Source organism: Dermacentor andersoni, chromosome 11, assembly GCF_023375885.2.
Source record: "Dermacentor andersoni chromosome 11, qqDerAnde1_hic_scaffold, whole genome shotgun sequence".
Classification (NCBI taxonomy): Eukaryota; Metazoa; Arthropoda; class Arachnida; order Ixodida; family Ixodidae; genus Dermacentor; species Dermacentor andersoni.
In genome coordinates this window covers 122980221-122998453 of record NC_092824.1, presented here as the reverse complement: position 1 = coordinate 122998453, position 18233 = coordinate 122980221, and the positions used below count along the sequence as shown (strand labels likewise).

Genomic DNA, 18233 nt, shown 5'->3' with positions numbered 1-18233 from the left:
CCGTTAGACAGGATACCAGTAAGCTATCGCAAGAGACGAAAGATCTGATCAAGAAACGCCAATGTATGAAAGCCTCTAACCCTACAGCTAGAATAGAACTGGCAGAACTTTGGAAGTTAATCAACAAGCGTAAGACAGCTGACATAAGGAAGTATAATATGGATAGAATTGAACATGCTCTCAGGAACGGAGGAAGCCTAAAAGCAGTGAAGAAGAAACTAGGAATTGGCAAGAATCAGATGTATGCCTTAAGAGACAAAGCTGGCAATATCATTACTAATATGGATGAGATAATTCAAGTGGCTGAGGAGTTCTATAGAGATTTATACAGTACCAGTGGCACCCACGACGATAATAGAAGAGAGAATAGTCTAGAGGAATTCGAAATCCCACAGGTAACACCGGAAGAAGGAAAGAAAGCCTTGGGATCTATGCAAAGGGGGAAGGCAGCTGGGGAGGATCAGGTAACAGCAGATTTGTTGAAGGATGGTGGGCAGATTGTTCTAGAGAAACTGGCCACCCTGTATACGCAATGCCTCATGACTTCGAGCGTACCGGAATCTTGGAAAAACGCTAACAATCCTAATCCATAAGAAAGGGGACGCCAAAGACTTGAAAAATTATAGACCGATCAGTTTACTGTCCCTTGCCTACAAAGTACTTACTAAGGTAATTGCAAATAGAATCAGGAACACCTTAGACTTCCGTCAACCAAAGGACCAGGCAGGATTCCGTAAAGGCTACACAACAATAGACCACATTCACACTATCAATCAGGTGATAAAAAAATGTGCGGAATATAACCAACCTTTATATATAGCCTTCATTGATTACGAGAAAGCGTTTGATTCAGTCGAAACCTCAGCAGTCATGGAGGCATTGCGTAATCAGGGTGTAGACGAGCCGTATGTAAAAATACAGAAAGATATCTATAGCGGCTCCACAGCCACCGTAGTCCTCCATAAAGAAAGCAACAAGATCCCAATAAAGAAAGGCGTCAGGCAGGGAGATACGATCTCTCCGATGCTATTCACAGCGTGTTTACAGGAGGTATTCAGAGACAAATTGGGAAGAATTGGGGATAAGGGTTAATGGAGAATACCTTAGTAACTTGCGATTCGCTGATGATATTGCCTTGCTTAGTAACTCTGGAGACCAACTGCAATGCATGCTCACTGACCTGGAGAGGCAAAGCCGAAGGGTGGGTCTAAAAATTAATCTGCAGAAAACTAAAGTAATGTTTAACAGTCTCGGAAGAGAACAGCAGTTTACGATAGGTAGCAAGATACTGGAAGTGGTAAGGGAATACATCTACTTAGGACAGGTAGTGACCGCGGATCCGGATCATGAGGTTGAAATAATCAGAAGAATAAGAATGGGCTGGGGTGCCTTTGGCAGGCATTCTCAGATCATGAACAGCAGGTTGCCATTATCCCTCAAGAGAAAAGTTTATAACAGCTGTGTCTTACCAGTACTCACGTACGGGGCAGAAACCTGGAGGCTTATGAAAAGGGTTCTACTTAAATTGAGGACGACGCAACGAGCTATGGAAAGAAGAATGATAGGTGTAACGTTAAGGGATAAGAAAAGAGCAGATTGGGTGAGGGAACAAACGCGAGTTAATGATATCTTAGTTGAAATCAAGAAAAAGAAATGGGCATGGGCAGGACACGTAATGAGGAGGGAAGATAACCGATGGTCATTAAGAGGAAGCTTTAGCTCGGGTGCTCCTATCTAAATACATGTAAAAGGAGAAATCGTTTTTCTCGGCAACCACTGCACCAAATTTGACGAGGTTTGTTGGTTTTAAACGAAAAACTGAAAATCTAGTGACTGTTGGTTTCGAATTTTTGATTTAGGTCCTTTATTTTTTATTAAAATTTGACAAATATCGCAAATTTTCAATATAGCAAACTATCAAGTTTACAACTCTGTAACTCTAAAACAAAAAACGATAATACAATTCTTTGAATTGCATCGAATAGTACATCTAAAGCAGACAAAATTGATATGCTATACATGAATCTAAAAAAATTTAGTAATATGGAAATACAGCTTTTGCAGAACCTTTGTAAACAACGTAACAAATTCACGTAAGATAAAAAATGACATATGAAATTTGTCCGCTTTCAATGGTCGAATGGATGCCGTTTACAGAACCGTGATTTCTGCTCTTGATGCAGAGTTATGAATTTGTAAACTTCGTGCTTCTATTTCTTTCAAACTGTCGAATTTTTGAAAATCTTTTTAACGAAATTCAGGACCTAAATAGGAATTCCGCGACCAACAGTCACTAGAATTTCACTTTCCCTCTCAAATGCAACAAATTTCATTAAGATCGGTCCAGGGGTTATCTCAGAAAATCGTTTTTGCGTTTTTACATGTATTTGAATAGGTCGCTTCGGAGTTGGGCCCGAGCTAAAGCTTCCTCTTAAGGGTTACGGAATAGATTCCAAGGGAAGGAAAGCGTAGCAGAGGGCGGCAGGAAGTTAGGTGGGCGGATGAGATTAAGAAGTTTGCAGGGACAACATGGCTACAATTAGTACATGACCGGGGTAGTTGGAGAAGTATGGGAGAGGCCTTTGCCCTGCAGTGGGCACAACCAGGCATATGATGATGATGATGTGTAGTCTGGCTAGATGGCGCACCCCCCTTCTGTCATGTGACGAGCTTGGACCAATCAGGAGGTGTCATCTGGCGTGTGAAGTCCTTTTTGGTAATAAACGGCCATGAGCCGGCTCAGTCCTTTGTCCGGTTTTCATCAGGAGCAGTTGGCTCCGCGTCTCCCTCTCTGCGTCGGGCGCTCGCCGCGCGTTCGTTGGTCGCGGGCCCCCGCTTGCCTGCCGCTGCCGACACAACACAAGGTATACATGAGGGGACCACTGATTAAGAAACTCAGCCTGAAATCTCGGGAACAAGCAGAGAACGTGCTGAAAAGCGTGGACGGGGCAACGTGCACATTAAGAAAAGTTTACGCCCTTTGAGTCGTATCTTGCCGCACAACGATAATCGTCATCTGTCTTGTCCGCATTTCCTTTCTTTAACCGCGAGCCCGGTACTTCCCAGTAACGAACGGCATGCGCGTTATCAGCATGACATATCATTCCCAACAGGAAGGTAGCGGGCGCGGCGTTTTCAAGAGAGGAAACAAAAGCAAGGCAGACTACGATTATCGTTGTGTGGCAGATATAGACCCCAAGGGGTGCACCTTTGTGTAAGAGTGTGATATAGGTGGGGCAACGTGACCATGTTTGCTTTAGTGCAACACACTTCCGCGCTGCACGCGCCTTACCTGAGAAAAATGGAAAAACGAAGTGGTGGGTAAATTCGGCGTGGTGTTGCTGGAAACGCGGATGCACGGTCGTTGTCGCGAAACCAGACTCGCAATTTTATCAATCAGCAGGAGAAGCATTCGAGTGTTCCTTGCTATTACCAGAACAGTGTTAATAGCAAGGTTAGTTCATTCGTGCTTCCGGCAACAAAACATCGCCAACCATCTGTAGATCAACCGCAACAATAGTAATTTAGTTCAGTGCACGCTGCGAAGGTGCACCAAAAGAAGTTTCGTGTGTTGCATGTCGTGTATTTTACTTTTATTACGGTCAAAACAGCAACGCGCGATAGCCGCTTTACCGCAACGCGTAGGAAAGTTTCAAGGATGGATGGATGGATGTTATCAGCGTCCCCTTTGGAACGGGGCGGTGGGTTGCGCCACCAAGCTCTTGCTACTATGCTGCCAATATCCTACCCAGGTTAACCAATGAAAAAAGAAAAAAGAAAAAAAAAACTATGAACTACCACATCCAAACTTTCTGATCCCCTATTGCGATATGTGCTTTTGTACGTCTCCGTCTTTTGTCCTTTCCCTACTTTTCTTCCACCAATCCTCCAATCGCCTCTTACTAATGTCTATTGCGGACCTGTTTGCTTTACCACTGCTCCCGCTGAACCCAAGGGCTTCAAGGAGGCCAGTGGTGCCTAAATCGACCGCTGGGTAGACGTCTTCACATTCTAATAAAATATGCTCCGTCGTTTCCCTAGCTTTACCGCAGCAAGCACATGCTTCTTCTTCCTTCTTATATCTCGCTTTATAGGCGCGTGTTCTAAGGCATCCCGATCTCGCTTCGAAAAGTAATGAGCTTCCCTTTGAGTTATCAAGTGAGGCTGCGAACCGCGCCACCTGTCGGCGTCGACAAGAAATGCGCCAAGCTCTACCGCGATGTGAGCGCACTACAACTTTTCTAGTACACTGTAGGAATGCCGGTATATTGTGACTTCGGATTGCCATCGTTCTCGGAGAGACAGGACACCTTGAAGACGCGCTTGGCAAGCACCGTTCCGTCTGTCGCCGTGATTCATTTTCTACTAAAACAGCACAAGAAAAGCTGTTTTGGTATTATTACTATGCAAAAACATGTTTTGTTTAACTATGAGAACTTGTTATTGCGTGTACAATTATATGTTACGTAAAAAGTATCAGCGGGCCGCTAAAGTTGGAGGACAGACCACAAGGTTCGCGATCGAAACATAGCCAGCCATGCTGTACAAGTGGACTGCAGAAGCATAGGTGAGTATGTTCTCCAGGAACAGCACAGAAGATGACTATCCCTAGGAAGAGTCTTCGAACAAGGAACTGTCCAAAGACAGCACAAGTGCAACCAAGGACGATAATGACTGAAGCTTGAAGTCTGATGTAAATAAATATTTTCACTGAGCTTGCCTCATTCGTATCATACGTGCATGAAACATTTTTTTTTCCCCCTCCGTTATCCTCAAATCTCGCCTCATATTATGAGTGTCTATATTACATGCGCGTTTTATGGTACGTTCGATTGTTGGATGTTTGCAAGCGTAGCAGTGAATTCAATTACTAAAACATATTGCAATAAATTTTATGGGGAGATTTGGAATGCAGTGTATGTATCGGAGCGGCTGGGCCTGCTCGCACAAATCTGAATGCACCAACTCCTTTTCTTACGGGTTTTGGGGATTTAAATCACTAGTGGACGGATCATTCATGCACATCAAGGGGTGGCAACGTAGAATTCGAGCTGTAAAAAGGTCACATAACTGTCATTGCTGTGCTAACATGACCAAGATTTTGTCGTATAATTTATTTCTATTTTCACTAGTGCTGAAAACTTAAAAATTTGCAGGCATGACCAAGTGCACCTTATGCTTGGAAAATCAGGTGACATGATTTTTCAGGCCATGCTGGATTCGTAATCTTATAATCTGAACGTAAACGCAGGATTTCAGCTGTCATTGTGCCTAGTTTTTTCAGTATATTGGTAAATTAAAAGTCCTCTACATAATGCTAGTAAATACACTTTTTATTCCTCACCTTCAGGGGCACTAGATAAACATGAAACATTTCCGTGGGTAAATTATACCACATTAGCCTGTATTATAGCGTTTTAAGAACTTCTACATCATATCAAATTTGCTCGACAGTTCCAACTATTCAAGTGACCTGGGAGCAAAATTTAATTTAAAGTCTGCAGGAGACGTAGCCAAAAAGTGCATCTGTGGTAAAATATGAGGGCATAGCCAGTGGTGATAAAATAGAATCATAATACATGCTTGCCTATGAAAAGGCGCTCGTGCTGTGCAAGTGGAAGTTCAGTTAACAGCCAGAAAACCATCATACATGATCGGATCATCTATGACATGATTGAAGGGAAAAAAAAGTGGCAGTCATTCAACTTTTAAAGGGCCCCTCACCAGGTCTGGTCATATTGAGCAGACAAGAGCCGTGTATACAATTACATCGCTACTTGCTGCGGAAAAAGATGAAATTTCAAACTGAACGCCGTTTGCCCTTTTCCCCGCAGGCACTGCACTCCAAGCTGGATGCTTGACGTATATGTGCAAGTGTGCCTCCGTACACAGGGTGTCTACCAAGTTGACATTTCCAAATTCCCTGAGTTTTCCAGGTTTTCCCTGAGTGCCATTGCAAAATTCCCTGAGTGACGCAGAGCTATATTTTATGTCAATGGGCTGAAACCACGTCGCCCGATGCCGTCACTCTCTAAGCATATGAAAAAATTAAAAAAAAAACAACTTAATTCAGTTTGAATACCAAGGAGTAGTGTTTATTTTATTCAAAAAGAGGATAGAGAGGAGGGGTTAGTAAAATGCACAGCAAATAAAATGTCTTCGAAAAAAGTTGCAAATCGAGTCGGATCCGACATCCTCAAATACAAATAAAAACGAGATGCATACAGAATCAAATACTTTCGAATATGAGCGATTTCTGTCAACTGATAGCAAGCTCAGTGATATGAGGCCCGAACTTTGTCACAATTGAGATTCTTTCCCAACATCTCGTAAGTCAACCTCAACTGTACTGACATACTGTCAGCCCGCATACAATGCCTCAGTGTTGTGTTTCACTGCTTTAAAAAGTTTATTTTGGTTTGGATGAGGAACACCTGCATCTCGACATCAGCCAACACTTTTTTCTTTAGCTCAAGCTCCTTCAAAACGGCGGCAGCACGCTTCCTTTCCTGTTCATTCCTCAATATGTAGGTTCTTTCTGTTCTTGCCCTCTTTCCGCCACTCGTTCACCCCACGGACCATTTGAAGCATCTTAATTCTTGGTCAGTTGCACAGTCCAAATTCGATTTTTCGAACCCCTTAGGGGCCGCGAAAACGTCCGAAAAATCAGCCAGCTGGAAAAAATTAATGCATGTCATTTACTGCCCTTAAGGGGCTCAAACCGCCACAGGCACATTCGAAAATGCTCTGAAAGCCTGTCGGTACACGTATTAGGCATAGCGGTGCTCGTACTGTAACAGAAGATACCGGATGCACGCGTGCATAATTAAGGAATACATACTCTGTCCTGTGGCAATAGCCCCTTCCCACTCTTGCAGGGTGTCTACCAAGTTGACATTTGCAAATTCCCCGAGTTTTCCAGGTTTTCCCTGAGCACCTTTGTGAAATTCCCTGAATGAGCCAGAACTTTGTTTTATGTCAAGACAGGCTGACACCACGATGCCCGATGCTGTCACTCTCTAGTAAGCATGCTGAAACAAAGAAATGACTCAATCCAGTTTGAATAGTAAGGAGTAATATCTATTTTATTTAAGAAGAAAACAGAAGGAAGGTGTTAGTAAAATGCACAGCGAAAGAAATGGTAAAGCCCATTCCAAATTGAGTCGGATCGGATCGGAAAACAGTTATTAGCCTCTAGAAAAGAGATTTTCGCGGCTTCAGACGGCCTCTTCCATCTTCTGATAGATTCTTCTGTCTGCAATCACAGGGTTGGTGCCCTAGTCCAAGGCTCCACTGAGTATGGCCAGCTCGCGAGCTCGCTCTACTAGGCGCTTTTGGCTGTTCAAGCTTACGCTGGAAAGCATACTCTCCCACTGTTCCGCGCTCGGGTTTTTAATTTTATAGATAGTTGGGGACTCTATATTTGGACAGGCCCATGATATGTGGTATAGATCTGGTTTCTCTCCGCACCATGGGCACTTAGCCTCATATTGTGTAGGGAAAATTTTATTGAGAATGTTTAGATTCGGGAAAGTACCCGTCTGCAGTTGTCGCCATGCAACAGCATCCTCTCTGCTTAGATCCTTATCCGGGGGTGGAAACTTCAGTCTGACCCCTTTATAATAATTTAGGATATCTGAGTAGCCCATGGGTACTGACTCGGTTTCCTCAAGGCTGGATGTGTCGGACGCCCGGTTGGTATGCCCTCGAGCTATCCTATCCGCCTCTTGGTTCCCTGTTATGCCAGTGTGCCCTGGTACCCAGATTATGGTATGCTGAACTTTGTTTCCCGGGTCGCACGAGCAGAGTATGTGGCGTGCTCTGCGCCCAATTCTGCCGTTTGTATAATTACGGCATGCTGCTTGAGAGTCTGTTATTATTGTTAGGGACCTGCCAGATCGATAGCCCTCCAGTGCTGCCGGAGCCACAGCTGCCTCTTCAGCCTCGACTACCGTGCAGTCCTGTAGGCATGCGCTGGTGATCTCCTTGAGGTCCGAATTAACCACCGACGCCACTGCTCTGCTGTTGTGTCTTCCGTCTTTGACGAACGTTGCCGCATCCGTATACCTTGTGTTGTCCTTGTTCGCCAAGGTTCTCTGCACGTACTCCGCTCTTGCTTCTCTACGCGTCTTGTGCAGGTTCCGGTCCATATTCTTGGGTATCGGTGCGACTCGCAGTGTACTGCGATACCTGTCCGGAATGGCCTCGGTACGCTCGATCTCTTGGATCATGTTGCCGCCGCCGTATCTTCGCAGGAGCACCCTTCCCGTGGGGGTCTGCATCAACCCACGTGGTTGAGAGCCCAGTAGTGCTTCTCTTAGTTCACTGAAGGTATTGTGCCAGCAGTTTCTTGGTCGATGTGCACTGCGGCAGGTGAAGCTCAGTTTTGTACACCTTTCGCAGTATGGCGTCCGCTTGTTCTTCTTCTTGCTTGATGCATTTGTGGTAGGGAAGGCTATACACCACTCTGCTAACCACGAGGCTCGTGACTAGCCTAAGTGTGTCGCTCTCCTTCATACCGTGTCTCTTGCTAGATACTCTGTTGATCATACGGGCTACCTGCATGGTGGCAGTCTTCAGCAGTGTCAGAGTATGGTTGCACCGTTGATTGGACTGAAGCCACATCCCCAGGATCCGAATGGTGGTCTTCTCCGGAATGCGTTGTCCCGCGAGGTATACGTTGAGGCTGAGCTCATCGCTTGTAGGGACCGTTCGATTTTGTTTGCCTCGCCACACCCTTAGGAGCTCGGACTTCTCCGTCAAGCAGGTGAGGCCCCTGGCACTAACGTAGGTTTCTACGCAGGTGGCCGAACATTTTCAAATACGAATTAAAAGGAGATGCATACATAAGTAAATATTTTTTAATATCAGCTATTTCTATCAACTGATAGCAAGCTCATCTGTATGAGGTCCTGAACTTTGTCACAACTAAGGTTCTCTCTCAGCAGCTGGGAAGTCAACCTCAACTGTCCTGACATACTCTCAGCCCGTACACAGCATCTCAGTGTTGGATTTCACTGCTTAAACAATTTATTTTGGTTTGCATGAGGGACACCTGTGTCTCAGCGTCAGCCAACACTTAGTTTTTTAGCTCAAGCTCCTTCAAAAAGGCGGCCGCACCCTTCCTTTCCCGTTAATTCCTCAGTGCGTCGGTCCTTTCTGTTCTCATCCTCCTTCTACCGTGCTCTCACCACATGGATCATCTGAAGCATCCTCTTGCTCAGTTGTACAGTCAACATTTGATTTTTCGGACTTCCGAGGGGCCGCAAAAGAAATTGAAAAAAAAAAAACGGGCAGTCTGAAAAAAAATTAATGCATGTCTTTAACTGCCTTTAAGGGCTAAAATTACCACAGGCACGTCTGAAAAAGCTCTGAAGGCCTGCCAGTACGCTTGTTAGGCATATCAGGGCTTGTACTGTGACAGGAGACGGTGTGCACGCATGTGTAATTAAGGAATACATACTGTGTCCCGTGACAATTGCCCCCTTCCCACGCTTGTTATGCTTCACCGTCTAACACTAACGTACTGAGGCGAAGCTAACTTTCGGAGACTGGCATTACGCAACGCGCTGTGCTCTGCGAGCTTCAAAGCCAATCTCGAGGATTACAAAGGCGGAGTCGGTGCCATTGGTGATAGCGGCGAATTCTTGCAATGAAAAACACGGCACCGCACGGCAAGAAGCTTAATAGCGAACATAGAAGCAGCTAGGCCTAACGTTGCCGCGGTGGTGGTTACGGCTGCCAGCGGATCTGCCTGCGAGAGTGCCGGTTCGAGGCGGCGAGATAATCAAAATAGTGGCGGTGGCGGCTTTGATTAATGCCATTTCAGACCTGCAGTCAGGGCAATGTACATTGACTATATGGAGTACGTGGTGGTGCCGCAAAACCGTGCAAATTATCGGGCATGTCCGAAAAATCGGGCGTTAGAAAATCGGTCGTTAACTACTCTGGCACTACATCGTGCCGATGACACGGCGTCAATGACGATTCGTTGCGATTCCTCTGTTACTGGAGCCAGCATTAACACGACTTTCGTTCCCTTTCTATAAAGTAACAGCTAATTTTCCCTGATAGAAGCACAAATTCCCTGAGTTTTCCCTGAGTTTTTCCAGACTGTTCAAATTCCCTGAGAAATCCCGGTTTTCGCGGTTCTCCCGGTTGGTAGACACCCTGTCTTGTTATGCTTCACTGTAATACATTTTCGTATGCTTCACCAAGTAACATTTCTGTATAGAGGCGAAGCTGACTTTCAGGAACCGGCTTTATGCAATGCACCGTGCTTTCCAAGCTTCTAAGCCAATCGCGAGAACCACAAAGGTGCAGTCAGTACCATTGCTAAGAGCAGCGAATTCTTTCAATGAAAAACACGGCACCTAACGGCAAGGAGCTAACAGCGAAAGTCGAAGCAGCTAGGTCTAGCGTTGCCGCAGTGGTGGCTATGGCTGCCAGCGGATCTGCGTGCGAGAGCGCCGGTTCGAGGCGGCGAAGTAATCAAAACGGCAGTGGTGATGGCTTTGATTAATGCCGTTTCGGACCTGTGGTCACGGCAAAAAGTCCGGAAAATCGGACGGCAAAGGGTTCTCGCGTCCGAAATTTCAAACGTTCTGATAGATTGACTCTATGGGGTACGTGGTGGTGCCGCGAAGCTGTCCAAATTATCGGGCATCGCGAAAGTCGGTCGTTGACTGTACACTGGAAACTCCTCCAGCCTTCGACAGGGCGCCAAATAGGATTCATTACGATTCCTGTCTATTACTCGAGCCAGCATTACCGCGACTTTCGACCCTTTCAACAAAATTACCAATTTTCCCTGATAGAGGTACAAATTCCCTGAGTTTTCCCTGAGTTTTTCCAGACTACTCAAAATCCCTGAGAATTCCCGGTTTTCCCGGTCGGTAGACACCCTGGTACATCTGTCTTTACTGTTGTACTATGACGTCGCTCATAGTGACACATGGCTTCTAGAATTATTCAAGGCAATATCTGTCATTTGTGTAATCTGTAGCTTCAATAGATGAATTAAAATTTAGAGAAATAATAAAACACACAAACCGAATGTCTGTGTGGTTTTGTTTTACTGTGCACTGCAGCAAGAGAGATGTAATTCTGTTTCGTCTGCTTGTTCCCATGTCAAGCAGTTGCGTGTGCAGACACCGAAACTATGCCACAACAGTCAAGAAAAGCATCTGTATTTTGCTATGAATCGGTGCTGTGTGGCTTTCCAGAGAATCCTGTAATGTGACCTCAACATATCGCAATGCATTTTAAATGCACCTGGTAAATACCAAGGGTAGTGACGTCACCTTGCTGCATACAGCCTGAGAAAGTAGCAAAGGTGCATCATTCACTGGTTGGTCATGATGCACAAGAATCCAGATCTCAAAAAAGCGCAGTGAGTGCAGTAATATGTCATAGTAAAGACAATGTCCTTCTTAATGAGTCACCCGAACTTTTCTGTATCAGGTATGTGTGCTTCTAGCCTCTTGTGTGGGCTGATGCCGAATGTATTGCAGTCTAAAAATTTGGGCCAATCCCAAAGACAGCGCAGTCAAATTTAAGCAGTCTGACGCTCTTTCTACTCCATTTGCGAGGGGCAATGCAATAGAGTGCCATGCGCAGCCTTATTCTCGACCCCAACTCACTCAGAATTAAATTTTCTTTGATGGACTTCAATCAGAGGATGAATAACCTACCAACGTTCTTATGCAGCCTAAACAAATGTGTGGTGGAAAAAAGGGTCTGAAATCTCACTCTGAATAAATTTTAGATTACCATGTAAAAAATTCATAACACCACAGCTACTTTTCTGGGGACATGTAAGCTCATGTTTTATGATATTTATGCAGAAAGACAACAAAAATTTAATAGGCAGCTCAAAAGACTGATTGCACTTCGCGCCGATTAAATTTTCAAGGCATAAAAAAAATGAGTGTTAATGGGAACAATAAATGGAGCCAAGAGAAGACAGGGCCACAGCATAGGTAAAATACTTTGATATTTTGACACAAGGCACATACCGAGCCAATATCTATCTTTCTGTGAGACAGTTGCTGATGTGGGGTCCATGGCCTAAAAGGTCTCTTCATAGATGGCTGCAATAAACACAAACCATTGCGGTAAAACACTGAAACACATTCTTGACCGGCACAATATGTGCTCAAGCAAAGCAAGCTCAAAACATGGAACTGCAAGGACTCTACTAAACCTCTACTAAGCCAGCTGATGATAATCAGTAATTAAACAGTTCAAAATGAACAGACCTTCTTCATCTTCACTCTGCACAGCACTTGCTTGTTGCTTCCTAGAAAGAAAAATAACATTGACAAGCAGAAGTCTTGACTGCCCTCTGTACGAGGGCAGAGTCTGGGTAACAGAAGGCTCAAGTGCTCATAGCTACGACATCACGCATGCATTACAACAATCCACAAATTATACAAAGCAACACACACGCAAAAGCAGTGTTAAAGATATGGCTCATGGGCATAGTTTTCTTTCTTTTTTTAAGCATTTGAAGTTCTTCTCTCGACTGAAATGGTAGTTGTTACCAGTGGACATAATCGAAATCAACCACCCAGCTTGGTACACAAGTTAACTCTCATTATTATTACTTCTTTTCATTCATATACCCTAAAGGCCCTTTTACAGGCATTACATAGGGGGTTATTTAACATTACATAACATATTACGGTGAATAAATAATGAAAACGAGCACCATTTGCTGAGCACAGAACTTGATAAAACGTACTGAAAAATACACTGCAAACACTGAGAAGATATTGGAAAAAGTAGAACTAAAATGGTAGTGGCAACAATAGAGACTAATACAATTCTAAGCAGTCGGCACAATATAATTCCAACAGTATAATTCAATAAGCACTTCAGTTTGCAAAGAAAAGTGTCGTGGTTATTGACAGAAACGATTTCTGCAGGCAGCTTATTCCAATGGTAAATGGCAAGGAACAATTGTGAATTATGCATAAGCTTGGTACGAGCGATCTTTGCTTGTACTTTAATGCTGTGGTCTAATCGAAGAAAGATGCAATGAGCCGGTTTGATATGAGATTCTGTAAATGGCGCAGGATTGTAATAAAGTCGGTGAAAGTGAGATAACAGGGTAACAAGTCGTCGCGCTTCCAGTGAACATAAATTTAGATGAGATTTGATACCAGTAATGCTGGAGTAGCAAGAGTACTTCCTTGTGATAAACCTAGAGGCCTTATTTTGCAATGATTCGAGTTTCCCGGCAAGGTATGCTGGATGCGGGTTCCAGATGATGGCGGCATATTCTACTTGGGATCTGACTAAAGTTGTGTATGCTAGAAGTTTGGTTTCCTGATTCGCGGAATGTAAATGATGCCTAATAAAACCCAGGGTCTTCGACGCTTTGGTGGCGATATAATCAATGTGTTTATGCCATGTCAGGTCTGAAGAAATATGAACGCGTAAGTATTTTACTGCAGGAACTTTCTCAATGGCCATGTTATTGATAGAATAAAAGGAGGACACAGTTTGTGGTAAATGTTACAGCTTTTGTTTTGGAAACATTAACCTCCATCTGCCATTGTTCACACCGCTTAGTGAAAATTATATCACTTTGATCAACACTTTTTCTACGCACTGTTAAACATTTCCATTGGAGCCCTTCTCGTAGTAACTTTATGCACTGTCTGAAGTGACAACTGAACTTTAACTATTTGTCAGTTTGACAATTTCAGGCAGATTGGGAGTCTGGAAAAATAGAACTTCGAGTGAAAGCATCGCTAAAACCAGCCTTCAGTGCTCCTAGTACTTCCATTAAAGAAATACAAAAAATTTCCGCTCCGGTCAACTCTACAACATAATTTTTATATGACAGCAACAGTGAAGACACAGAAGTTTCTCTCGGGTAATGAATTTTCCAATCAGATGTACAGACTTTTTCAACGATCAGGTCTCAAACAACAGCAGGTGCTAGTGAATTTGTGTTATTTTGATAATTGTATTAGGCTAGTAGTGTGCCACTTTATTTACCTGACCATGGATTGCTTTTATCCATCAGTGCTTTGACAATGTATGTACAAAAAAAAATCTCACTGCCCTTCCACTCTGTGAAAAAGGATGACCAGCGAAGCTGTGTATGTAGGCCCCTCCTTAATGGCGAACTGCACCTCTGCCGCGGGTCAGCCCAGCATTGCATTATCTTCAGGATCCGCTCACGTATGGGGAGTGCTTAACGCCTGCTTCACCTCCGCTGTGGGTTGGCCCGACATCGCACTACCTCCGGGATCAGCCCACATACGGGAAGTTTCTTGCTTACATGAAAATTTCCTTGGACAGTAGAGGTATACAGCGTCACTGTAATTATTACGAGTAGCACGAAGTCACTTTTATACCAACCTTCGATCAAAGTTTGATTGCCTAATCTATGGCATTTTGATCACTGCCTGTGCAAGTGCCCTTATATATTACTGTACAACACTGTATTGTGCAACACTCCACACTAGTGTACAGCACTGCACAAAGCATGTAGAGGCTCCAGTGCCAGTCGGATGCACACTAGACTGCCTTGCTTGCATAGAAATGCCAATCAAAAGCAACAATCAAGTATGAGGAGGCTTCTGCGTGCTATCTTATTTGACAACCCCTGCTTCGCAAGCCTAAAGAAGGCAGTAAAAAAAAACAAACCAGGTGCCTGCTGCAATGAGTACAAACAAATGCTCCTTGTACAATAGGAACTTACTCGTTTTCACATTTGCCAAGCTACTGCTTTCCCGCATAGCATAGGCATCACTATGGCTAGTATTATGCCAACCCCCCTCAAATAATTTTTTTGCATGATCTCACTTGCAAAAGTTGGAAACTAGGAAGCAGGTGCATATTTTCTACATTTCATTTTCTTTTCTCATTCCCTCGATACTTCTGCTAAAAATAGCAAATTATTACTTTCATTTCTGTTCCTTGAGGTGCTTCTTTGAAGTTTCACATAAGAATTCTCAAAAATTGTCCGCTCAATTATTAATGCTATACTCTTATACAAAACACCAGTGACCAGGCTATAATTTCATGTATTGCAGTAGAAGCTGAAACTACTATGTCTTGAAATAAAATATTAAAACATAAAAGCACCGAAAATGAACATATGTCTAGCGGTAACCAAAGGGTCAAAGCTGCGACGAGCTCTTCACATCACAAGTTTGCCACAAGGTCAAGTGAAGTTTATTACGCTGTGGATTCACATTGAAGCCTATATGTGTGACGTGGCATTTGCTTTTGTTGCCCAAAAGCACCACCCATTTACCATTCAGGCGAAAGTCAAGAGGCAAATGCATCTTTTGCACTACTGCAGGGAAGTCAACAAAGCAGCAGAAACTAGTTCTCGAGCGTGGCATGACAATTATTTGCAGCTATGCAGAAGCAGGCAGTTAAAAACCAGAATCCAGTGTCACAAGCAAACCACAGCTCCTTTGCAACACTGGCTGCAATAGTGCAGAAACCTTAATGTTAATGGTTTATGGTCAAGTAGCCTACATGCAACAGATAAAAAAATATTTTTTTATTGCAGAGTTTCGGCTATGAATACAAGTTTTCTGGCTAAATATCTTAGGCCAACACTAAATGATAGGCAGCAAATGCCATTTGTTGGATTAGGTCAGAAACAGATGAAAAGGAAGAAGCTTGGTGCATGACTTGCTTGAGAAAGACCGATGCAAAATCAGTGGCTGCAGCAGTATTGCAACAGAAATGCAGAGGACATGCAATGTAGTACACCTCTGCTTCCCATCTGACAAGAAACTGTCTGTACAAGTTCTGCATGAAGCCACAGTGTTCCAGTGTTCTGCCTGCTGCCAGTGTTCTGCCTGGATAATCAATGAGTATGTGGCAGTGTGTGCATATGTAGCACTCTTCAATGAACCTCTATCACCCCGACATAGGTCCACTGTGAGCAGCTTCGGCACGAATTTCGCCGCAACTTTCCTCATGGCCAAATCTTCGGTCATAATGGAATGTGCAGAAAAAGTGCCGATGCCACCCTCTTCCGCAATTTCTCGGATAGTCACACGATGGTCCCGCATCACCACAGCATTCACTTCGGCAATGACGTGGTCCTTTCGGCATGTTGATGGCCGATGGGAGCGTGGCTCGCTCTCCACCGATGTGCAGCCGTCTTTAAACCGGTTGTACCACTACTTAATCTGTGTGCTGCTCATAGCATTGTCACCGAAAGCCATCTGAATCTTCTAAATGGTTTCCACTTGGCTGTTGCCAGTTTCTGGCAAAATTTGATGCTGTAGCGCTGCTCCAGTCGCTCCGCCATTTTCCTTGCAATAAAAAACCGACGAGAGCACTGTGCCCTACCCCGCACAAATGCGGCATCCCAGCGACTGACGCTATCGGGAGGCGAAAAAAAATTTGCGCATGCGCACGACGGTTCAAGGTTGGCTGATGCAAGTGCACTGGTTTCATATCCATCAGGCGTTCGAAAAAAAAAAAAAAAAATAATGAGGTCAGACACTTTTCTAACAGACCTCGTATTTTGGAGGCCATGTGCAGGCTTCGTGGCAGTGGCGCTAGTTGGTGCTGAATGTTCTTCGGGAAGCGCAAAAGAAGAGTCCTGCTGCAGTACACGCCTCATACATAACTCACTTTGACGGTGGCGATATGCTGTGTTGCTATATTGATTCAAATCTAATGCATTACCATCAAGTCATAGAGAGATGGGTTCTGCCGGAATATTTAACGTGACAGCGTTAAGTTCAAAGAGCCCTTGTGGCAGAAAATCCAGTGTCGACACCGCTGGAACACCGGCGTCCGGCGATGGGCGCCGCAACGAGAAATGAATTTTGAGACGCACATATCTAGCTCTTTCATGTGACGCAAAGAATTCACTGAACTAACTTAATTTTTCATGCTAAAATACGTGGAAAAATCGCAAACTACGACTTGCACACAACCTACAGACATGATAGCTCTCGGATTGTAATTTGAATTTACAAGAAAACATAATTCTGTTACGTGAAAACTCAAACAAACCCCTTTCCCAGTGTTTCTACAATGCACAAACCTAGGCGATGTCTGCCATTTGCACGCAACGGCACATAAATATTTCAGAGTCCATGGAGCGGAGCGCCCACATTCTTGAAAGACTTCCAGATGGTCTCGCATCTGCCACATCGCGGCCCATGCAAGAGGCTGCGTTTTGACCAGAAAGCCCACCTTTGTGCATAGTGTTCACTGCAAGCGTTTCCTAGTAAATATTATGGTTACATACGCTGCAGCTGCCGGGAGGCATTAAAAGCAGTCAGCGATCTTTGTATGCTACCGCGTTCCACTCTTAAAGGCAAAGCTTAAGCATCCTCCAAATTTTTTATACTGTATTTGCATGAACATGTGACACACTGCCCCTTTCCATGACAGAGAGATTTTATCCAAGTCACAGAGGTCCGCCTGTGCTCTAGCCTGCTACTCTACCTAGCGGATGCGTGATGACAAGGGAACCCACTAGAGGGATGCTAGATGTACAATTGTGCAGCGCTGCTAATGACACTGGCCCACTTCAATGTAATGAAGCCTCCCTAAATGTAGGGTGTCGCACATCTTGGCTGTGATCACTGACACAAGATAAGGTTCCTAATGAGCCTTAGGAAGTCGATGCGCAGCAAACAGTGGTGACTGGTACTGAACGGTGGGCATAGGAGAGGTGCATAAAATGAAAGCTCCATAGGCTATTACTGTGGAGTTGCAATGAGCACCTCCAGTACAGCAAGCACCTGTACTTACCAGCTGGTATTTCATAATCAGAAAGAAGCACATGCATAGAAATAATAAAGGGAAAATTCAACTTTTCAACAAATCTCTTTCATGTAAACATGGGTCACAAGACGCCTTGTTCAGCTCATCGAGGACATTGCAGAAACAAACTACAAATCTTGTATGATGCATGAAAACACATGAAAAGCAATGGTTTAGTTATCTGCAACACTTGCATTTAAAGTAGGAAAATGAAAGCTTTGCTACATGTTGCACTTAAAATTATCCCCACTATCACAGAATTTCAAGTCCCTATCTCGTGCTGTTGTTTTAGTAGTCTGCTGATCATTTTTATTAGCTTCAATATAACATTCTGGAATGCTTCAATGAGCAACTTACAACAAAGGCTGCAATGAACCTACACAGAATAGACATTTATCCCTTGTCAATCTCCTTAAACACCGTGCCCCTTATAGTTTAGCTTGTCTTTTGAAAAAACTAATGCA

The 18233-nt window shown here is 44.1% G+C and overlaps 1 protein-coding gene across 6 annotated transcripts in view; it reads right to left on the bottom strand.

Moving 5' to 3' along the window:
- Positions 1 to 11978: 11978 nt before the first annotated feature.
- LOC126539330 (uncharacterized) overlaps positions 11979 to 18233 on the bottom strand; it is a 68812-nt gene continuing 62557 nt past the window's right edge. For 3 of the 6 annotated variants that reach the window (XM_055075539.2, XM_050186131.3, XM_072285263.1), the window contains 2 exons: positions 12261 to 12301; positions 11979 to 12092 (listed from right to left, as the gene is read on the bottom strand). In XM_055075539.2, coding sequence (XP_054931514.1) covers positions 12070 to 12092; positions 12261 to 12301 — 64 coding nt within the window. In that variant the 3' untranslated portion in view covers positions 11979 to 12069. Of the gene's footprint in view, positions 12093 to 12260; positions 12302 to 18233 lie in introns of those variants that run through there. The other 3 variants (XR_008614310.2, XM_055075540.2, XM_055075542.2) reach the window with 1 other exon arrangement.